The sequence below is a fragment of the Microtus ochrogaster genome, chromosome 21, assembly GCF_000317375.1.
Source record: "Microtus ochrogaster isolate Prairie Vole_2 chromosome 21, MicOch1.0, whole genome shotgun sequence".
Taxonomy (NCBI): domain Eukaryota; kingdom Metazoa; phylum Chordata; class Mammalia; order Rodentia; family Cricetidae; genus Microtus; species Microtus ochrogaster.
This window is the reverse complement of record NC_022022.1, coordinates 26,906,844-26,926,721: the sequence shown is the minus strand read 5'-3', so window position 1 is coordinate 26,926,721 and position 19,878 is coordinate 26,906,844. Positions and strand designations below refer to the sequence as shown.

Here is a 19,878-nt window from a genome sequence, read left to right as displayed (position 1 = left end):
GCTCTGTAGACCAGGCTAGTCTCGAACTCACAGAGATCCGCCTGCCTCTGCCTCCCGAGTGCTGGGATTAAAGGCGTGCGCCACCACCGCCCGGCTAAGACTAGCGATTCTCGTCCTCCTCTTATCTGGGTCCTCGCGTAGCAGCCGAGCCTATTAATAAGCAGTGAGTCCACACTTCACATTTTTTCCTCGACATATTTGCTACACTTCTCCTGGAGCCAGATTCTGCTCGGCAGACTGAAGGCTGGGGCTCACTCACATTTTCATGCGACTATTTAGTTTCTATTATCTCCACTCCATGCATCTAAAGCACGAGCAAACGACATTCTGGCAACACTTTAAAACTGAGCTACAAAGTCTGGTTTTTTTATGTGCAGTATAAAATCCATTTAGAGCACTCAACCACCAGTTTGTAAGAAGACAAACCTTTAAGTAATTTATAGCACTAGTAAATCCAGAGTTCCTGGTAGATTTAAAAACAGCATTTAATATATCACTTTAGATTAAAACCAGCGGCAAGAAGCCTACTCCCTTGTGTTCTAACAGACCAAGTTAAAACGCAATGCGAGCAGGCCATCTAGTGACCACTCAAGGGTTAGTGGAAAGAAAAGACGAAGTCTCGCGCTTGCTTGTCTTCTGTATTCTTGAGTAAATGCATATGAAATGAAGCAGGTTAAGAAAGCAAAGGTCCTTTGACTAAATGCTGCGGCCTGTATTCTTTATCTGAACGACTGTATCACACAGCCAGACTGAAAGAGAAATCAGAATCTTAAGTACCCATGTCACCAAAGGCCTCATAGCGGCAGCATCCACTTTTCTTGAACATGAAAAATGAGTATTTATCTTCCTTGTTGACAATGAGTTAAGAATACCAGGCAGAATTCATCTCAGAAGAATCTCCCCAAATCACTGCTGCTAAGAGAAGGCCATCTACCATTATTCCCGTGGGCACAGCCTTCTCAAGCTCCTTCAGACCACCGGCTTCTCTCTAACACAAAGCCACACAGTGGGAAATGCACGAGATAGTTGGTCCTTGTCCCCAGTTCCTAACAGAACTACAAGCATTGACTCTCCTAAGTTACAATGTCTTTCATACAGAGAGACTCTTAGTGTGTGTCCTGAACAGCTTCAAGATGGAATTTTGTCACCAGAATTCTGGATTACCTCGCTGCAGGTTGGTAACTTTCAACTTCAACTCAAGCCTCCATAAGAACCCCCAAACAACCGAGTTCAAAGGCTTCTGGTTGCTATACATGTGGAGGTGCGAAGAGAGGGGCAGCCTAAAGAAGTCATGAAAATTTGGCTCCTACACCCCACGCTACCCTAGACATCTTTTCCATCAAACTGTTCCTAAACTGATAACAAATGACCAATAAAGTGCTCTCCTGAGTTATTCTGACCAATTACAAAGCTTAAGGAGAGGAGCCCTGAGTTATGTAAACAGTTGGGCAGAATGGTGGGTGACCTAGACAACCGCATTCAGGACTCACGTCTGAACAGGCAATCTTCTGAGTTTGGGTCCTTATCCTGTAAGCCAAACTAACTCCAGAAAGGATAAGAATTGAGCTGAGCTGTTGGGATGCTCCAATGATATCAGAGGTAAGAAAATTGGCCACTGTAAGGAAAATTAAACAAAAGCCCTTAGAACTGAACCCAAAGGAGAGATAAAACGTTCCTTAGTTTATTTCAGAAATAAAGTTGTCATTATAAAGCAGCATTGGGATTTATTAGGATCCCAACCAAGGAGGGGACCTCACGCACACGAGATAACAAGAGCTGCCACAGGCAGTTGCTGGAACACAGCCAGAACCTTGCAGATGAAATACTTGTGCAATACCTGTTCACCTTGGACTGCACACCACACGTGGGAATGATCCTTGCAGCCAAGGACAACTGTTTCAAACCGACTTTTAAAATCTCCTCACTTAACCTTTAAAAAGCACTGTCTTGCAAGTTCCTGGTAGCCAGGGAGCTCTTATCTAAAACAGCAGTAATAATAATAATAATAATGATAATAATAATAATAATAACACTCACAGGGACTTTTCTCAGTGGCTAAGAACACTTGCAGCTCTTTCAAAGGACCCAAATTCAGTTGCTAACGCCCATGCTGGATGGCTCACAAGCACCTGTAATTCTAGCTCCGGGGGACACATGCCTCCTGCTGACCTCTGTGGGCATGCGGGCATCCACGTGAGTGCATGAGTGTGCTTAAGCACACTCACCATTGTACAAAAATAGCCTAACCTTCATCTGGTGATGGATGGAGACAGAGACAGAGACCCACACTGGAGCACTAGTCTGAGCTCCCAAGGTCCCAATGAGGAGCAGAAGGAGGGAGAACATGAGCATGGAAGTCAGGACCACTAGGGGCGCACCCACCCACTGAGACAGTGGGGCTGATCTATTGGGAGTTCACCAAGGCCAGCTGGACTGTGACTGAGAAAGCATGGGATAAAACCGGACTCTCTGAACATGGCGAACAATGAGGGCTGATGAGAAGCCAAGGACAATGGCAAGGGGTTTTGACCCTACTTCATGTTCTGGCTCTGTGGGAGCCTAGCCAGTTTGGTTGTTCACCTTCCTAGACATGGACGGAGGGGGGCGGACTTTGGACTTTCCATAGGGCAGGGAATCCTGACTGCTCTATGGACTGGAGAGGGAGGGGGAGAGGAGTGGGGGAAGGGGGAGAAGGGTGGGAGGAGGGGGAGGGAAATGGGAGGCTGGGAGGAGGCGGATTCTTTTTTTTTCCTTGTCTCAATAAAAAAAAAAAAATAGCCTACAAAGACCTTGTTTCTCACCATGTCGAACATTTCATACTCTCCAGACTCAAACCTGGGAAGCTTTTCTCTGCATAATGAACATCTTTTCCAAGCCAGGCAGTACTGCCCTTGGCTTTCTTTAGAGTAACAAAGTGCCTTTCTTGCCATGCAATTAATTCAATCTCTCATTAAGATGGAATAAATTAGGAGGAAGGCATTACCTAAGACTACAGAGATTAAGATAAATGGGGAGAGAAGGCTGAAGGAGGAACGGGAGGGAGCGAGGGAATACACTATGGCAGAATACGTGACAATACCTACAAAGGCTGGACAAGGGGCGTGGGGGCAGGAGACAGCTTGGTGATGCAGCTCTTTCGGATAGAATGATTGACTATGATGCGCAGAGCCCAGGGTTCAATCCCAGGACCACATAACCCAGGCTTGGTGGTGGTGCACAACTCAGTGGTCGAAAGGCAGAGGAACATCAAGAAGTTCAAGGTTATGTATTAATTAAGTTATGTATTATCCCCAGTTACATATTAGTTAAGAAGTTCAAGGTCATTCCCAGTTATGTATTAATGCCATCCTGAAATACAAATGACAAAAACATCATCTCAGGCCAGTGAGATGGCTCAGCAGATTAAGGTGCTCACCGTGAATGCTGACAACCTGAGTTCAACCCTCAGAACCCACCTAGGAGAAGGAGAGAATCAAATACAGTAACCAGTCCTCTGACCTCCACAAGTGCTCCATGGCACATACCTACCCATACATACACACACAAAATAAATAAACAAATAACTAATTAGGGAAAAACACTATCTCAATCTTTGTTATGTGCTCAGATCCAATATCCAGCACTTAATAAAGTTATGAGATAACAAAAAGGGGGAGGAAACCACCCACAGTGAAGTGTCAATGCCATCAGAGGCAGATCCAGAAATCACCAGAGTTCAACCATCAACCAGGACTTTAAATGGTGACTCTAACAGTAAGATAACTGATTCACACGATCCGGTGGGATGTGGTCAGCATGCATGAATCCCTGGAGAACTTCAGCAGAGGTGTATGTGATAGGGGAAAAAATCAAATGATGACAAAATTGGTTTTGGTTCTAGTTTTGTTTGTTTGTTTGTTTGTTTTTATGTGTATGAGTGTTTTGCCCAGCATACATTATCTGTAATATGATGTATGTGCATGGTACCCTTGGGGGCCAGAAAAGGGCATCATCCTCCCTGGCTCTGAAGTTACAAGCAGCTGTGGACCTCTTTGTGGGTGCTGGGAATTAAACCAAGGAGCTCTAGAAGAGCAATCAATGTTCTCAACCACCAAGCCAACTCTCCAACCCCAAAACTGTTAGTTAATGATTATTACAGTTTAAAAGCTTGGGCAAGGCATGGTTATGCATACCTTTAAACCCAACACTCAGGAAGGAGGCAGATGTCTGGGAATTTGAGGCAAGCCCGACATACATAGGGAGCACCAGGACAGCCAGGAATAGAGAGAGATAGAGAGATAGATAGATAGAGAGAGAGAGACCCTGTCTCAAAGATTTAAAAAAAAATTTTTTAATTAAAAAATAAGCTTTTCAATATACTGAGTACAATACAGAATCAAAAAATTAAAAATAAATTAATTCAAATAATCAAAGCTACTTAATAACTGAAAAAAGCGGGGCATCTGTGGAATAATACCTCACTGTTTAACACATGGCTAACTGGATTCCCCGCTGGAGAAGAGCAAAAGAAGCTAGAGAGAATAGAGAGACTGATGCTCACACACTGGACACACACACTGAAGACACAACAGCTACTCATACTGATGCTCACACACTGGACACACACACCGAAGACACAACAGCTACTCATATGTAAGCTGCTGTTGTCAGTTAAAACGAAGATCCATTTTAAAGCAATGCAAGGGCCATGAATTTTCACACACCTACGAAGTGCTAGGTGGGGTGGCACACACCCACCTGTAATCTCAGCATTGGGAAGCCAGAGGCAAGTTGGAGGCCAGCCTGGTCTACATATTGAGCTCTAGGCCAGCCAGGGCAACACAGCAAGAGCCTGTCGCAGACGAATGGAATGACTGTAGAGGAAAGAACACCTTTACAGGACTGCGAGAGAGAAATTCATCTGGCCAAAATGCCTTCTAGAGAGGACCAGGCAGGTGAAGACTCTCAAAGACGAACCTTCCAAACACTGCTCTCGCCGGGCAGTGGTGGCGCACGCCTTTAATCCCAGCACTCGGGAGGCAGAGGCAGGTGGATCTCCGTGAGTTCGAGGCCAGCCTGGTATACAAGAGCTAGTTCCAGGACAAGAACCAAAAGCTACAGAGAAACCCTGTCTCGAAAAATTAAAAAAAAAAAAAAAAAAAAACACTGCTCTCTGCCTCCCTCCAGACACACCGCGCACCACTAAATCACGGCTTCTAGCACATTTCCCAGGAACCACGAGCTCCTTGCTCTTCTTCTCTGACCTACAACGCAAATCCCCAAGGATGGACCCACCCCTGATTAACCTCTGCACTGCTAGTGCCTGCGGCTGTTACTAACTACAGTATGGGGTTTTAATTCATATATGGTTGGTGGGGATGAGAAATGACTGAGGGGCAGCAAAGGCAGAGGAATAGACGTTAGTTAATAGGAAACCTAGGAACTGAAGATGAAGTAAAAAACCCTCCTAAAATAATGCCATTGGCCTGAAGGTACTGGTCAGGGCATCAGCGGCATACAGGCGTATATAAAACATGTATACAAAGCCGGGCGGTGGTTGCGCACGCCTTTAATCCCAGCACTCGGGAGGCAGAGGCAGGAGGATCTCTGTGAGTTCGAGACCAGCCTGGTCTACAAGAGCTAGTTCCAGGACAGGCTCCAAAACCACAGAGAAACCCTGTCTCGAAAAAAAAAAAAAAATGTATACATACAATGTCAGAACATATCATTATTTTCTATTATTTCTATTTATTCAGAGAAAACACTTGAATAAGAAACATAAATTCAGAAGGAAAACCTTATGCTAACTACCTGGGAGATATATTATAATACAGAAAACTTCAAAGTTGAAACACATATAATAAATATACTTAGTCAGAGACTGGAGATGAAAGGGGATTCTGTTCAGAATTCTGTGTATAAAAAGGAAGTCCAAACACTATCACCCAGTGAGAAGAGAATGGGGGCGCTGACACACCCACACCTGCTTTGCACACAGAAGTGGCCAGCACAGGTAGGGACACAGACAAGCTGATGAACACTAGCCAGATGCAAGTTCCATCACCACACAGAGGCCGAATCCTCTCAGCTAAAGCGGACAGTGGAGTGAAAGCCGTAATGGGTAGTTTAGAGGGAAAAATTATCTCTAAAGCCAGAATAAAATCCAAGGGAACCACGTATCAGTCCCCTCGCATCTTCTGCTTCCGATACCCAGGAGCCAGAGAGAGGTACTTGAGACCAGGAAGTCTCCCTCTACAGGACCCTCCTCTAAAATCTAGCTGTGAGTGCATCACCAAGTTGAAGCAGGAGTCAAATATCTAGGAAATTTAATAATTCTGTGTGCCTCAACTTAAAGAGTCTAACGCTAAGTCACACAGCAGAATATTCGCTAGATTTCCACTATTACTAGTGTGGTAAAACTAATGAGAAAATTTAAGGCCCAACCTTTCCGACATTTACAAGAACTGGGGTATTTTATGCATTGTGTATTCCCCAACAATGCTAAAATAGTAGCATACAGGAAGTTTCTGGCTTTTATGAAGAATCTGAAATACAGGCTACTCAATCAGGTCAGTTTTTAGAGACCAAGTTATCAGGCAGCTTTCTCTTCTGCTCCCTCTCACCCGTTCCTGGAGAAGCTCCACGACTTGCTGGACACAGTCATTGACGTCACAGGAGTCCGTTTTCAACACCAGCTCTGGGGCCTCTGGTTTCTCATACTCAGAATCGATCCCCGTGAAGCCTTTAAAGGACAGCAGACAACAGAGGGAGGAGAAACATAGAGGGTTATTCCATCCGGGCCAGTCTACGCTGAAGCTAAGGCTCACACTGCCCTGTCAGGGCATCGTGGTACTGAGTGCTCGTTCTTGGGAGACTTCTAATTAAACCTGATTTCTCCCAACACACACACACAGTCGGTTCTCATTATTTACTGTACCTATGTCCAATGAAGTTGTCACAAATACTAATGAAGTAAACACTGAATCATGTCTCCTGGGTGAAATGCAAGGCCAGGTTCCTGCCAGCCTCGGGTGTCATGCGCACTTCTGTCTAAAGAGACCTCAGCAAACACACTGATTCCTTTGCACCGACCTCACAGCCACAGCACAGCTCAGCGAGAATGACACGAACGTGAGCCTCCCTCTGAAACCTGTCCCAGCATCACTGCTTCAGATACTATAGGGCCAGGAAAATGGCTCGATGAGTAAGAAAGCTCGCCACCAAACCTAACAACCTGAGCTCAAAGCCCGGACCCACGTATTGGAAGGAGAGCGTCAGCTCCTACAGTCTTCTGGCCTACACACACATGCTTGATGATAAATAAGTGTAATTAAAAATAGCAGTACTACACAGCATTTTCAACACTGGGGTCATCTTAAACATCACTCAGAGTGAGAATATGAGCAAAGAGGTCAAGACCATGATGGGGACGCCCACTGAAACAGTTTACCTGAGCTAATGGGAGCTCACCAACTCCAGCCAGACAGGGAGGGAACAAGCATAGGTCCAAACTAATCCCTCTGAATGTGGGTGACAGTTGTATGGCTTAAGGAGAATGTGGGTCACTGGCAGTGGTACCAGGATTTATCCCTACTGCTTGTATTGGCTTTTTGGGAACCCATTCTCTTTGGATGGAGACCTTGCTCAGCCTAGATATAGCAGGGAGGGCCTTGGACCTACCCCAAAGCAATGTGTCTTACCCTCTCTGAGGAGCGGATGAGGGGTGGTATGGGGAGGGGTAGGTGGAGGGAATGGGAGGAGGGGAGGAAGTGGGAACTGGGATTGGTATGTAAAATGAAAAAAGGATAGTTTTCTTCTTTAAAAAAAAAAAATCACTCAAAAATAAAAAAGCATGAAAATGTGAAATAACTAATCTGCTGTCCTGCCTACTGCCAATCACTCCAAGCAGCAGCCTGTCTGAGTTAGGAAGGTGCTAGCTTAGGGGGCAAGAGGTATGAGAGGCCTCACCAATGAGCGGCGTCCCAAGGCAGCGAGATCCCGCACCAGCTTGGTCCACAAGACTAGACATCTCCAGGGCAGAGTTTGCCTTGGGGGCTTATTCCCAGACCCAAATACAGATGAAAAATGGATAACAAATATTCTCATCCTTTTCCGATTTCCTATTCCCTTTCCTGTGTCAAAAACTGAATGCCCAAATCTAGAACTCAGAGCTCCTGCAATGATCCCAAGCTATCGTACCTTGTTGGGAAGGCAAACAAGTTACCTGCATGAATCATCCCTAAAGAATATTCTATAACTTACCTTCGATGACTCATTAACGCAACATGTCCTGTTCCCAGGAATGCCAACAGAATGAACACAACTGGGATCAAACCCAACAGCAGGCGGGCCCTGTCGTTCCCTTTCAGTACCTAAGGCGTGGCACACTAAACTGTGAGCAGCCCTTAAACCCTAGGCAAGGTGTGGATGTTTTCATGGGGTCGGATATGTTAATTCAAACTCAACAGTCTTAAAACCAGGAAATTCTCCTTCTACCAAAATGTTTCGACTTCAGGCATTTTCCCCAATAGTTATGGGGATATCCTACACTGTCAGGCTCCAACAAAGACTAGAGGTAGTGATGGCTAGCAACCTAACTCTAAACACCTAATTATATGAAGGGGGTTTCAGCGCCACCTCTCAAAGTCCCAGCTCTGTCCTGTGAACAGGTTTCCAACACAGTCAGCAAAGGTCACTGGGGCACAGTCCCAGGCACTGCTGCTAAGTCTGGGAGCAGGAACAGTATTCTGAACCACTTGCAGATAAGAACCACTTGCCCTCCTTATCCAGCCCCAAGTCACTACTCACTCCCAATTCCTTAGACAAGAGTATCAGTCCTGCGGGCTGGAGAGATGGCTCAGTGATGAAGAGCATATAATGATCGTGTAAAGAACTGGAGTCTGGTTCCTAGTTCCTATGTCAGATGGCTCTCACCTGTCTGCAACTCCAGTTCCAGAGAATCTAATGCCTTAGACCTCCCCAGGCAACTGCACTGACATGACAGACAGACAGACAAATACAATTTAATTTAAAAGCGGGGGAGGGCATTAGACCCATACACAAAAGCATGAACTCTCTAGACAGAGAGAAACCACAAAGAAAATGCGGCTTGCCTTTTATTTCTCCTGCTCGTGCTTTCTTGTAGAGCCCCTTGACGTCTCTCTGTTCACAGACATGCAGAGGAGCATCAACGAAAACTTCAAAGAAAGGTAAGCTTGCACCCTCGTGAATCTGCCTCGCATTGTTGCGGTCCTTCAGAAGAGAAGAAAAAAGACATGCACAGAAACAGGAAGGGGTCAATAAAAAGAAGCGATAAAAAGCTGGATGAACCAAAGATAAATGAAAAGGACTTTGTACCTGAGTTTGTTTACATATGGTGTATATATGTATTTGCATATGTGTGTGTCCGTGTGTGTGTGTGAGTGTGTGTCCATGTATGTGTATTAAGCTTAAATAGCCAGCCAATGGCTTCATCTCAACAATTTTGCTACACTTCAAGATGCTGTAAATAGCAGGTTTTACACACACTGGATCACATCAATCAATTTTTTTAACTTATTTGGATTTCAGAGAAATAATAAAGTCAGATTCAGCCTCAAAACACAGGCCAATGTTTAATATGTGCTTTGCCTGATACCGCACTTGAACTGTGTAATCCGCACCCGACGGCAGGGAAGCTACAGAGAAGCCACACACCTGCGTGTAAGGGGATATAAAGCTGGTGATGCACACCAAGCCGGCATCTGCAAACAGCTTCGCCACCTCCGCGATGCGCCGAACGTTCTCTTCTCTGTCCTCGGGACTGAAGCCAAGGTTCTTATTGAGACCTTGGCGAATGTTGTCACCATCCAGAGTGTAGCATGGAATGCCATGGCAAACCAGGTACTCCTCCAGAGCCATGCTCACGGTCGTCTTCCCTGCCCCGGACAATCCTAGAGGGAACAGTCCAAACAAATTCCACCTGAGAAGTTAGAACCAAGAGTCTAGGGACAAGGGTAATTATATCTGTTACTCACAGCACCAGGGTCTGAGAATCACCCCTGCCCATTATCTCTTTAATGTTAACCCTTTATCTACTGAAAATATCTATAAGCATCTAGGGTTTCTTTATGTTTTGAGGGGTATATGGGGTGCTCCTCTTAAGCATGTATCTTTGGTAACTTAAATAACCCAGAAATCACCAATAAGATTAAAAAATTATCAATTTTAGTGTCATGGTTGGGTAGGTCTATCCACTTCGTCACTGTTAACACTAATGAAAGATACATGCCATATCTTTATAGTCAAATGCCAAATTATATATAATAAGGGGAAAGAAAAAGGAGAAAAGCCAATGCGGAATTACAAAGCTACCTCCTCACTCCAGGACCATGCCACTCACGGACCATGACAGAGTTATCTGGAGTCAAGTCACAATATAATTAACCTTAGAAGAAAACCCTAGCTTCCGTTCACTGTCCTCCCCATCACGGATATTCACTAAATGACCAGGAAAGAGAAAGGATACGTTTATATACTGACACTTCACTAACTTGAAGACAGCAAAGTCAAGAGAACGGTAAGGCACGAGATGAACATGGAAGTCTAGTATGCCAGTGATCTAGAACAAAATCATGGCAGTCCAGAAAGCTAAAGGAAAAGATCACATGCTGAGAGGATCAGCAGGCGGCCAGCTGCTTTAATTCATTAGCAGGCTGTTTCCCCAAAGAGGTCAACACAATAGCTTGTCCCTGCAAACTCCTTACAGTGTGACCTGCCGCTGTCCCCTCAACACAAAGTACCTAATGCCACCCTCTTGAGTCTGGGCTGGCTGAGGGACCCTGGAAGCCAAAAAAGATAGTGAGTGCACTATATTTAGTTTATATCTACTTGGAGTGCAGCCTTCCAAGGCTAGACCAGAAATGCATTTGTAGCTTCTCAATGTCCACTTAACATGGACAGCACAGAGACCACTCAGCTACAGAAATCACTAGCTTGTTCTAGTCACAGGTGTCAATCAGCCAAGCTCCCAGCTGACAAGGACACCAGCTTAGCAGCCCAAAGGACTCTGACTACAACCACATAAGATATAGGCAAAGATGGCCCACGGAGTCCCCTGAATTGTGCTACCGCAGAGCTAAGTAATCAGAGGAGCTGTTGTTTCACTGGGTGAGGCTTTGGTAACTGCGCCGCAACAACAGAGCAGGAGCCAAGAGGTGAGGGCTCAACTGCTTTTCCACCTGTTTTGTTGTTACTGTTGCTGTTATTTGTTTGGTTGTTGTTGTTTATTTTGTTTTGAGACAGAGTTTCCCTAGGTATCCCAGGATGGCCTTGAACTCATAGCCCGAACTAATACTAAATGCTGAGCTAGCCTCCTGCCTCAAGCCTCCTGGGGGTGGGGACTAAAAGTGGCAATTATACTCAGCTATGTTGCCGGTTTTAAACACTAGTTGAGCACCAAGTGCCAGCAAGAAAAAAAAATGAAAGCTGAAAAGATAAGTTTTGTGTACACGAGAGAAAACAAAAATTGTAACCAGTCTGTTTACACCCCCATGGACACACATCTATATTCTACAAATACATATAGGCAGAAAGAATAAACATCGCTGAAAACTGAGAGGCTGAAACAAAGAGGCAGAAAAATCAATGTACATAAGACATATCAGCTTCAATAAAGCTAAAATAAACAAAATGTCTGTTCTGGGTTGGACAGAACCTATCTACCATCAAGTACTCTGGTCCACTAGGACCTCAGATTGTGATCTTAACTGAATACAGTCTTTGCTGGTTAGACTGGGCCCCAAACCAAGTACCTGATGTCCTTGTAAGAGACTGAAGCGATGTTGTCTATAAACCACAGAATGACAGTTATTTCTAAAAGCCCTAGATGTTTTAAAAAGAAAGAAAGAAAGAAAGAAAGAAAGAAAGAAGGAAGGAAGGAAGGAAGGAAGGAAGGAAGGAAGGAAGGAAGGAAGGAAAGAAAAGAAAAGAAAAGGAGTGGACACAGACGTCCCCTGCCAACTGCCATCATCCCCTCCCTGTCACTCAGGATGTAACTGGCCTGGGAGTGCCAGAGTCGCTGCTGTTGCTTTAAGTCAATGGTTCAGTTGATTTGCTACAACAGCTCTGGGAACTAAAAAACACTTTCCAAGAAACAGTATCCAAGTACAATATGGTCTATTAAATACCTCCAGAAAAAGTAAGCTGAAACATAAAAACATTTTCTAAGAAACAGTATCAAAGTACAATCCGGTCTATTAAACATCTCTAGAAAAAGTCAGCTGAAGTGTTTCCCCTTAGGGGCGTCTCCTAGAGAAGTCAGGAAACTGCAGAAAGTGATCTCTTTTAAATTTTGTTTCTGATGTCTGTGCGGCACCTGTACACACGGGGAGAGCCGTGTGACACCCTGGATGTGTGGATGAACAGCCCCTGCCAGCTTCTGCCCATTGGTTTCTACACAGTGGTCTATGGATTTGGGAAGGGGCGGCTCTCTCCATCGACCACACTGTTAACACAATGTTTCAGGAAGAAGCCAGAAGAATTCTTCATGGCACTGGACTTCAGTTTCCTAGGAAAACCAAGCAGTGCATCCCCTTTACCTCATGGGAACACTGCCAGTATTCCCAAGGACATGGCTTACATGGGCACCCCTACCTCACTGTTCCTGCCATTACGTGCCCCCTTGGTGGTTCCTTTGTGCACACTGGCAACTATGTACCCACACCCCTGTTCTGCTGCAACACCCACTGAGGTCAAGCCACCATCATGTTGACACAGCCTTGTTACATAGTCCAGGCTGATGATGAACTCCCCAAGATCTGGGATTCCAGGCATGCACCACCACACCCACTCGTTTCTCTCTTAACCGTACCTGTCAGCCAAACCGTGCAACCGCGAAAGCCACCTCTGGTCCCCACCACCTGACCTCGCTTATTCCTGCTGACATGGTGAGCTTGATAAGTGACGTTAGTTGCTCTTTGCATCCCCTAGAAAAGAAGAAAAGAAAAAAAATCCTCGTTTACACAAGTCCTTTAAAATGTCAACACATTCTTGTAAACATACAATCAATACTCTGTGTTGTTGAGAAATATTTTTTTTGTACACCGTGCAGATCTGTTGTTCTGACTGGTTTAATAAAAAGCAGAATGGCCAATAGCTAGGCAGGATTTTCAGATACAGAGGATACTGGGAAGAAGGCAGAGACACACCATTCTTGGTTATGAGTTTTGGATTCTGAGTCAAGACACCACGTAGATATTGGGCATTGTATGTATGGTTGCACTATTCACAATAGCCAGGAAATGGAACCAACCTAGATATTCATCAGCAGATGAATGGATAAAGAAAGTGTTGTCCATATAATCAATGGGATTTTATGCAGCTATATAGAAAAACGTCACTCTTATAGAAAAATGGATGAAACTGGAGCATTATCTTAGTAAAATAAGCCTGTCCCAGGCAAATACTGCATATTTGTTTGTATGTGTGTGTTTATAGCTTACCAAACTAGAAAGGGGATCCTAAGAGAGAAGGAAGAGATCTTAAGGGAGGGTGGCGATTCCAGGCAACAGCAGAGCAAAGTCCATGGCAGCTGCGGGAAGAAAGGGAACGAAGGGAACATGCTGAGGGGATGTGGTGGCAGGGCAGGTGTGGAGGTTTGAGAGCCAAGTACCATTTGCACATATGTGTGACGATGTCATGAAGGTGGATGCTGGGAGTTGTGAAGGGCTGAAGGGGACACTAGGGGAGGGTGGATGTGCTCCAAGTACACTATATGCTTGCTTGAAATTACTAAAAAATAATTAAAAAATTCCACTAACCCCTTTCCCCACAGAGTTAGAAAAGGCAATCACAAAGTTGGTAAAGGACTTCAGAAAGTCGCAGATAACCAAAGCTGTCTTAGGAGATAGCACACTGCTTGTCTTCAAAATATACGATAAGGCTGGAGGGACCCAGGCACACATAGAGGCCACAGGGGCAGAAGAGCGAGTCCAGAATTAAAATCCACATACAGTCTCTTGAGTTTTGACAGAGGTGCCCAGAGCGTATAAACCAGGAAAGACAGTTTTCAGGTGGTGCTGTAGGGAAAACCGACTTTTCCCATGTAGGTAAGCAAGACCCACACCCTCCATCAGAGTTGCTGTCTTTATCATTCTGCTGGAGGAAGCCCTCACCCCATACTTTCCCTTGTCTTCTATTCTGCTTCCTTTTTAATGTGATGTATCTAATACAATTTTATCGGCTTGATTATCTAGTTAAATATAAGCTCACCAAGGGTGGAGACTTTATTTACTTGACATACTAGATGGATCTCAGTAATAACTGATTGAATGAATGATTGACTAAGTGTGTGAAAAAAATGAGGGCTGGAAGATGCCAGATTCTACTCCTAGTTATGAGATCTTGGGGGGGATTATTTAGTGGCTTTTCTCAGGTTTAACGCCTTCCATAAAGCTACAGTGGTAAGAGGACCCTTGCCACTGGGTTGCTGTGAGAACTAAGTTGACTGGCAAATGTAAATGTAAAATGCTGAATGCTAAACATTATAAGAGTGTGTAAAAGAAAATGAAAGCTAGCAGTTTTAGCTTTTCCTTGCTTTTGGCATCTTATACAGTGTAATCAGACATTTTTGTCAGGACTGTAGGCTTCCCAAGAATGACATGGAGATTTATTATTAATTGTGAAAGTTCGGCATAGCTTAGGCTTGTTTCTAACTAGCTCTTATAACTTAAATTAACCTTTTTCTATTAATTTACTTTCTGCCTCGTGGCTTTATTATCTCATCACTGTAGTGTCTATGCTGCTTGCTTTGCATCCCTTGGTGTCTCTGCCTTCTTCCCAGTATCCTCTGTGCCTGAAAATCCTGCCTAGCTATTGGCCATTCCACTTTTTATTAAACCTCAATGCCCCTTGACCAAAGAATGGAGAAGGAAAATGTGGTACATTTACACAATGGACTACTACACAGCAGAAAAAAAATAATTATATCTTGCAATTTGCAGGCAAATGTATGGAGCTAGAAAACATCATATTGAGTGAGGTAACCCAGACCCAGAAAGACAAATATCATAGGTACTCATTCATAAGTGGCTCTTAGACATAAAGCAAAGAAAACCAGCCTACAAATCACAATCCCAGAGAACCTAGACAGCAATGAGGATCCTAAGAGAGACATACATGGATCTACTCTACATGGGAAGTAGAAAAAGACAAGATCTCCTGAGAAAATTGAGAGCATGGGGACCATGGGAGGGAGATGAAGGGGAGGGAAAAGGAAAGGAGGGAAGCAGAGAAATACGTATAGCTCGGTAAAATCAATTTAAAAAAAAAAAAGAAGAAGAAGAAAAAAAAAGCAGGCTGAACAAGGCAGTATGCAGCACTCCTCCATGGCTCTGTATCAGCTCCTGCCTCTAAGATCCTACAACGATGGCATAGATACTCTTTCCTCCCCAAGTTACTTTTGGTCATGGTGTTTCATCACAAGTGGGACAGCGGTGCCACATGGTAGTTCCACTTTCAGAATGCTGAGGAACCTCCACACTGAGTTCCACAGTGACCACGCACATTACCATTCCCTCTCGTGCTGAACAAAGGCTCCTCTTTACCCAGACCCTGCTATCACTGTTCTCGCTTGTTTTCTTGTTTTGTTATTTGGGCGGGGGTTTTACTTTGGGTTTCTTCTTTTTTGAAACAGGGGCTTACTGTGTAAGCCCTGAGTGTCCTGAAACTCCCTATACAGACTTGGTTGGTCTCAAATTCGCAGAGACCTCTCAAGTGCTGGGATTAAAGGTGCGCACCAGCACCCTTGTTCTGTAGGTTCTCTTCACCCCAGGGATGTTTCCTTCGCTATGCAAAATCTTCTTATTTTACATGTATTTATTTGAGTGGGGTGCAGGTTCCAGGGATCAAACTCAGGTCATCAGGCTTGGCACCAAGTTCCTTCAACCAGGAGCCATCTCGACAGCCCACAGAATATTATTAATATCACCCAGACTGTCAATTCTTACGATCGTTTCCTGCGCCACTGGTGTTCAGGAAACGCTTGTACTTTATCTCAGAATGCTCTAAGTTCCCTCTAGCAGCTCCCAAGCTCTGGGTCTTCTATGAAGACCTCAAATCTGTTCCGAATTTGCTTTTGTGAGGGGTCAGAGAAGGATCTACATTCATGTGGAAACAACTGTCAGAGGTTATCATTTTCTCTAATGTATATTTTTCAGTTGTGCTGTGCCTGAGTTTATCTCTGGGTCTCCGACTCTCTCCCACAGGTCCACAGATCTGCTCTTGTGTCAGGAGATACACTGTTACTCCAAGCTCGGGCACTGGAACACCTCCAGCACAACTCTTTGCTCTGAGTATGTTAGCTAGTTCTGGGCCCTCGGTGCTTCCCTGTGCACTTCAGGACCGCTCTCTCTACTTCTGAGAAGTTTGCTGAGATTGTGATAAGGACTGTACTAACTCCATACACTGCTCTCACTGATACAGCATCTTCACATACTAATCCGGTCTAGCCATGAGCAGGGGAGTGATGTGGGAGTGATTTCTTTCTAATCTGTTGCTTTCATTGGTTAATTAATAAAGAAACTGCCTAGGCCCATTTGATAGGCCAAACCTTAGGTGAGTGGAGAAAACAGAACAGAATGGCTGGGAGAAAGAAGCTGAGTCAGTGAGTCGCCATGATTCTCCCACTCCAGACAGACGCAGGTTAAGATCTTCCCTGGTAAGACACCTCGTGGTGTTACAGGGATATTAGAAATGGGTTAGATTAATATTTAAGAGCTAGCCAATAAGAGGCTGGAACTAATGGGCCAGGCAGTGTTTAAAAGAATACAGTTTCCGTGTAATTATTTCGGGTAAAGCTAGCTGGGTGGCGGGACACAGCCTGCTGCTCCTATTACAACAGAGTGGCATTACGCCTTTGCCTTTAGGGGAGGTATTTCCACGTTCCGGCATCCTCTTCAGTTTCGTTCTGGAGTTTCACTGTTGAGGACTTTCACCACCTTAGTCAGCTTTACTCCTACAGTTGTTTTGTTTTGGGACACTATGGTGAATGGGGATCTCCCCACTCCAATTCCTCAATTTCCTTTAGTTTTTTTGAGACAGAGTTCTCTGTGTATCTCTGGCTGTCCTGGAACTCACTTTGCAGACAGGGTGGCATCAAATGCGGAGCTTGGTCTGCCTCTGCTTCCCAAGGGCTGGGACTAAAGGTGTGTGCCAACACGCCCAGCTGCAAGTTCATTACTGTTATGTAGAAAAGATGTTGTGCTGCTTTAATGTTGATTTTGTATGCTGTTACTTTGCTGAAAATACTTACTTGCTCTTTGTTTTCTGAAGGAGTCTTTGGGGTCTTTGTAGGATTGTGTGGTCTGCAATAAGAATAATTTGACTTCTTTGCTATCCCTTTGACTTACTTTCTTTGGCTTGCTGCTCTAATAAGGTTTCAAGGGAAATGTGTAAGACTGGAGAGCATGGGCACCTTTGTCTCATTCCAGAGTTTTACAGGAAATGCTCTCAACTTTTCTCCACCTAGTAGAATGCTGGTTACAGGTCTATTATATACTGCCTTTATAAACCCCCATTCCTAATCTGAGGTCATTTATAATGAACGGATGCTGAGCTTGGTGACTAGTGACAATGGCCTTTTCTGTACTGATCGAGAGGATCAGGTGTTCTAGGTTCTGAAGTCTCTGTGTTTGTTGCACCTCCTGTTTTGTAAAGAACGACATATCTCTAAAGCAAAAACAACCTGGTCATAGTATTTGAATATCTTCATAGAGCCTTTGATTGCATTTGGTAAGAATTTCATTGAGAATTTTTTTCATCTGTTTATCAGACAAACTGGTCTACAATTTTCTTTCTTGGTTATGTTGTTTCTGATCTTGGATTTAGAGTGACAGGAGTCACTGAGAGAGTGTGGTGGTGCCCCATTTTTTTTTTTTCCAATGGAACACTTTGTAGAACACTGGTCAGCTCTTTAAAGATTCAGCAGTAACTCCACCTAGACCTAGTCTTTGCTGGGAGGTTTCTTACCACTGCTTTAACCTTAGGTTGTTAAGGAGCTGCTAAGGTTGTTTATATCTTCTTCACTAGCCATCAGAAATGCCTATCTAGAAATGAGAGTTGGGTACTGAAATCACCCACTATTGTTCTATCAAGACCTGTTTGCCTCTTTAAGCCCATTAGCCTTTCTGAGACTGTGAGCCCCAAAGCTTGGTGCATACATGTTAACAAAAGCTGCTGAGGTTAGTCTAACAATGTGGCAAGGTTGGAATCTAGGCTGCAGAATCCTATATGGTGCCAGGGCAGGCTTGGAGGTCACTTATGGGTACCAACCTGGAGACTGCAGCCGCAACTGCTGGAACTTAACCAGCGCTGGATTTTACCAGCCTGAGTTCAGGGCTAATCTAAGGCTAAATCAGGCATTCAGTCCTTCTTCTTGCCCCAAGCAGATGGTGTTTCTCTCCAAACTGTGCTACCTGAATCAGGAGACAGTGATGTACGGTTTACGCCTTATGGATTTATCTGTTCTTATTTCTGCGATGTGCCCACATGCTATGATACCTCAGCTGGCTTCCGTGGCTTTTGAAGGTAATTTGTGTACAATGTTGTTAATATTTTACCATAAAACAAGCACTTGGAACTCCTGTTATCTTGCCAATGTCCACCAATAACCATATTTTTTATCTTTTTGAGACAGGGGATGTACACCAGGCTGGCTCTGGACTCACCAGATAACCAAGGATGACCTTCAACTCCTGACACTCCTGCCTCCACCTCCCAAACTCTGAGACGATAGATCTAAGCCACCGCTCCTGGACTTTTGTTTTTTATGCGCATATAAGTGAATGTATCTATGTGTATATTCCCTGTGTGTGCTGGTACCTAAAGAGACAAGAAGAGGCCTGGAGATTAGATTAGATTCCCTGGAGCTGGAGCTGCAGGCAGCTGTGAAACACCCAACATGGGCGCTGGGAACCAAACCTGGATCCTCCGGAAGAGAACTGAGCTCTCTCAAACAGCCAAGCTGTTTCTAAGGAACCAGTTGCCAGGCGGTCTCAGCTCCAGATGTTCCACTGTGAGGAAGTGCCTGAGGTAGGGCTGTCTTCCCACTTTCCCTTTCAACATCCTGTGCAGGAAAGGCTTCTCCTGCCCAACTGACTTTTACGACTCACTGCCCTGAGGGGTGAAACCTTCAGAGAACAAAGTGATAACCTGACAGTTCTCTTAAGAAGCACAAAAGCTACACCCTTCTTCCACTAACACCATTGGTGCATGGATTTCCAATAAAATTATACCACACAGATAGAACAATTAAGAAAATCTCTACTGTGGGAAACTGGACCCATTTCGTAAGGAAACAAAGCTTGGCAGCTCTGCATCTCAAGCCTGAAAGGGTTCCAGACACAGACGCTGCCTCTTGGGAAAAGCAGAGAACCTCTCCATAGTGCGCTCCCACTTTCCTGCACAGAAGGAAGCTAGGTGTCTGCTGGGTATGGATGAAGAGTGTTCTACAAGGTAAGCGGCTTCTATTCACCAAACCTGTTCGACTTGATCATTTTGTTTGGGGGTGTTTCCAGGTCACTAAGCTCCAAAACAAGAAGAAGCCTGCGTCTAACGTGTTTTAGTTTGTTTTGTTCCTATGAAGTGTTTCCTGTTTTTTCTTACTAAACTGAGCTCAACTGTATCCTATAGACTGCTGAAGTTACAGATGAGAGAAAATACAAGAGATACAAGGGACTATCTTATTTAATCACTAAAAAGGATATACCCTGGCAATTTCTTGCCTGCTACATTGAAAATGAATCAGACAGAAAAGCATGAAGTGTAATGATCACTTAAAATATGTGGTTAGTGCCGGGCAGTGGTGGCGCACGCCTTTAATCCCAGCACTCGGAAGGCAGAGGCAGGTGGATCTCTGTGAGT

At 44.5% G+C, this 19,878-nt stretch overlaps 1 protein-coding gene across 1 annotated transcript in view; it reads right to left on the bottom strand.

Moving 5' to 3' along the window:
• The window catches only part of Papss1 (3'-phosphoadenosine 5'-phosphosulfate synthase 1), a 69,431-nt gene that overhangs the window by 44,369 nt on the left and 5,184 nt on the right, over positions 1-19,878 (bottom strand). Inside the window, exons 2-5 of the mRNA XM_005357296.3 lie at positions 12,830-12,944; positions 9,676-9,911; positions 9,093-9,231; positions 6,603-6,721 (exon numbers count right to left, since the gene is read on the bottom strand). Of these exons, the coding sequence (XP_005357353.1) occupies positions 6,603-6,721; positions 9,093-9,231; positions 9,676-9,911; positions 12,830-12,944 (609 nt within the window). The remainder of the gene's footprint in view (positions 1-6,602; positions 6,722-9,092; positions 9,232-9,675; positions 9,912-12,829; positions 12,945-19,878) is intronic.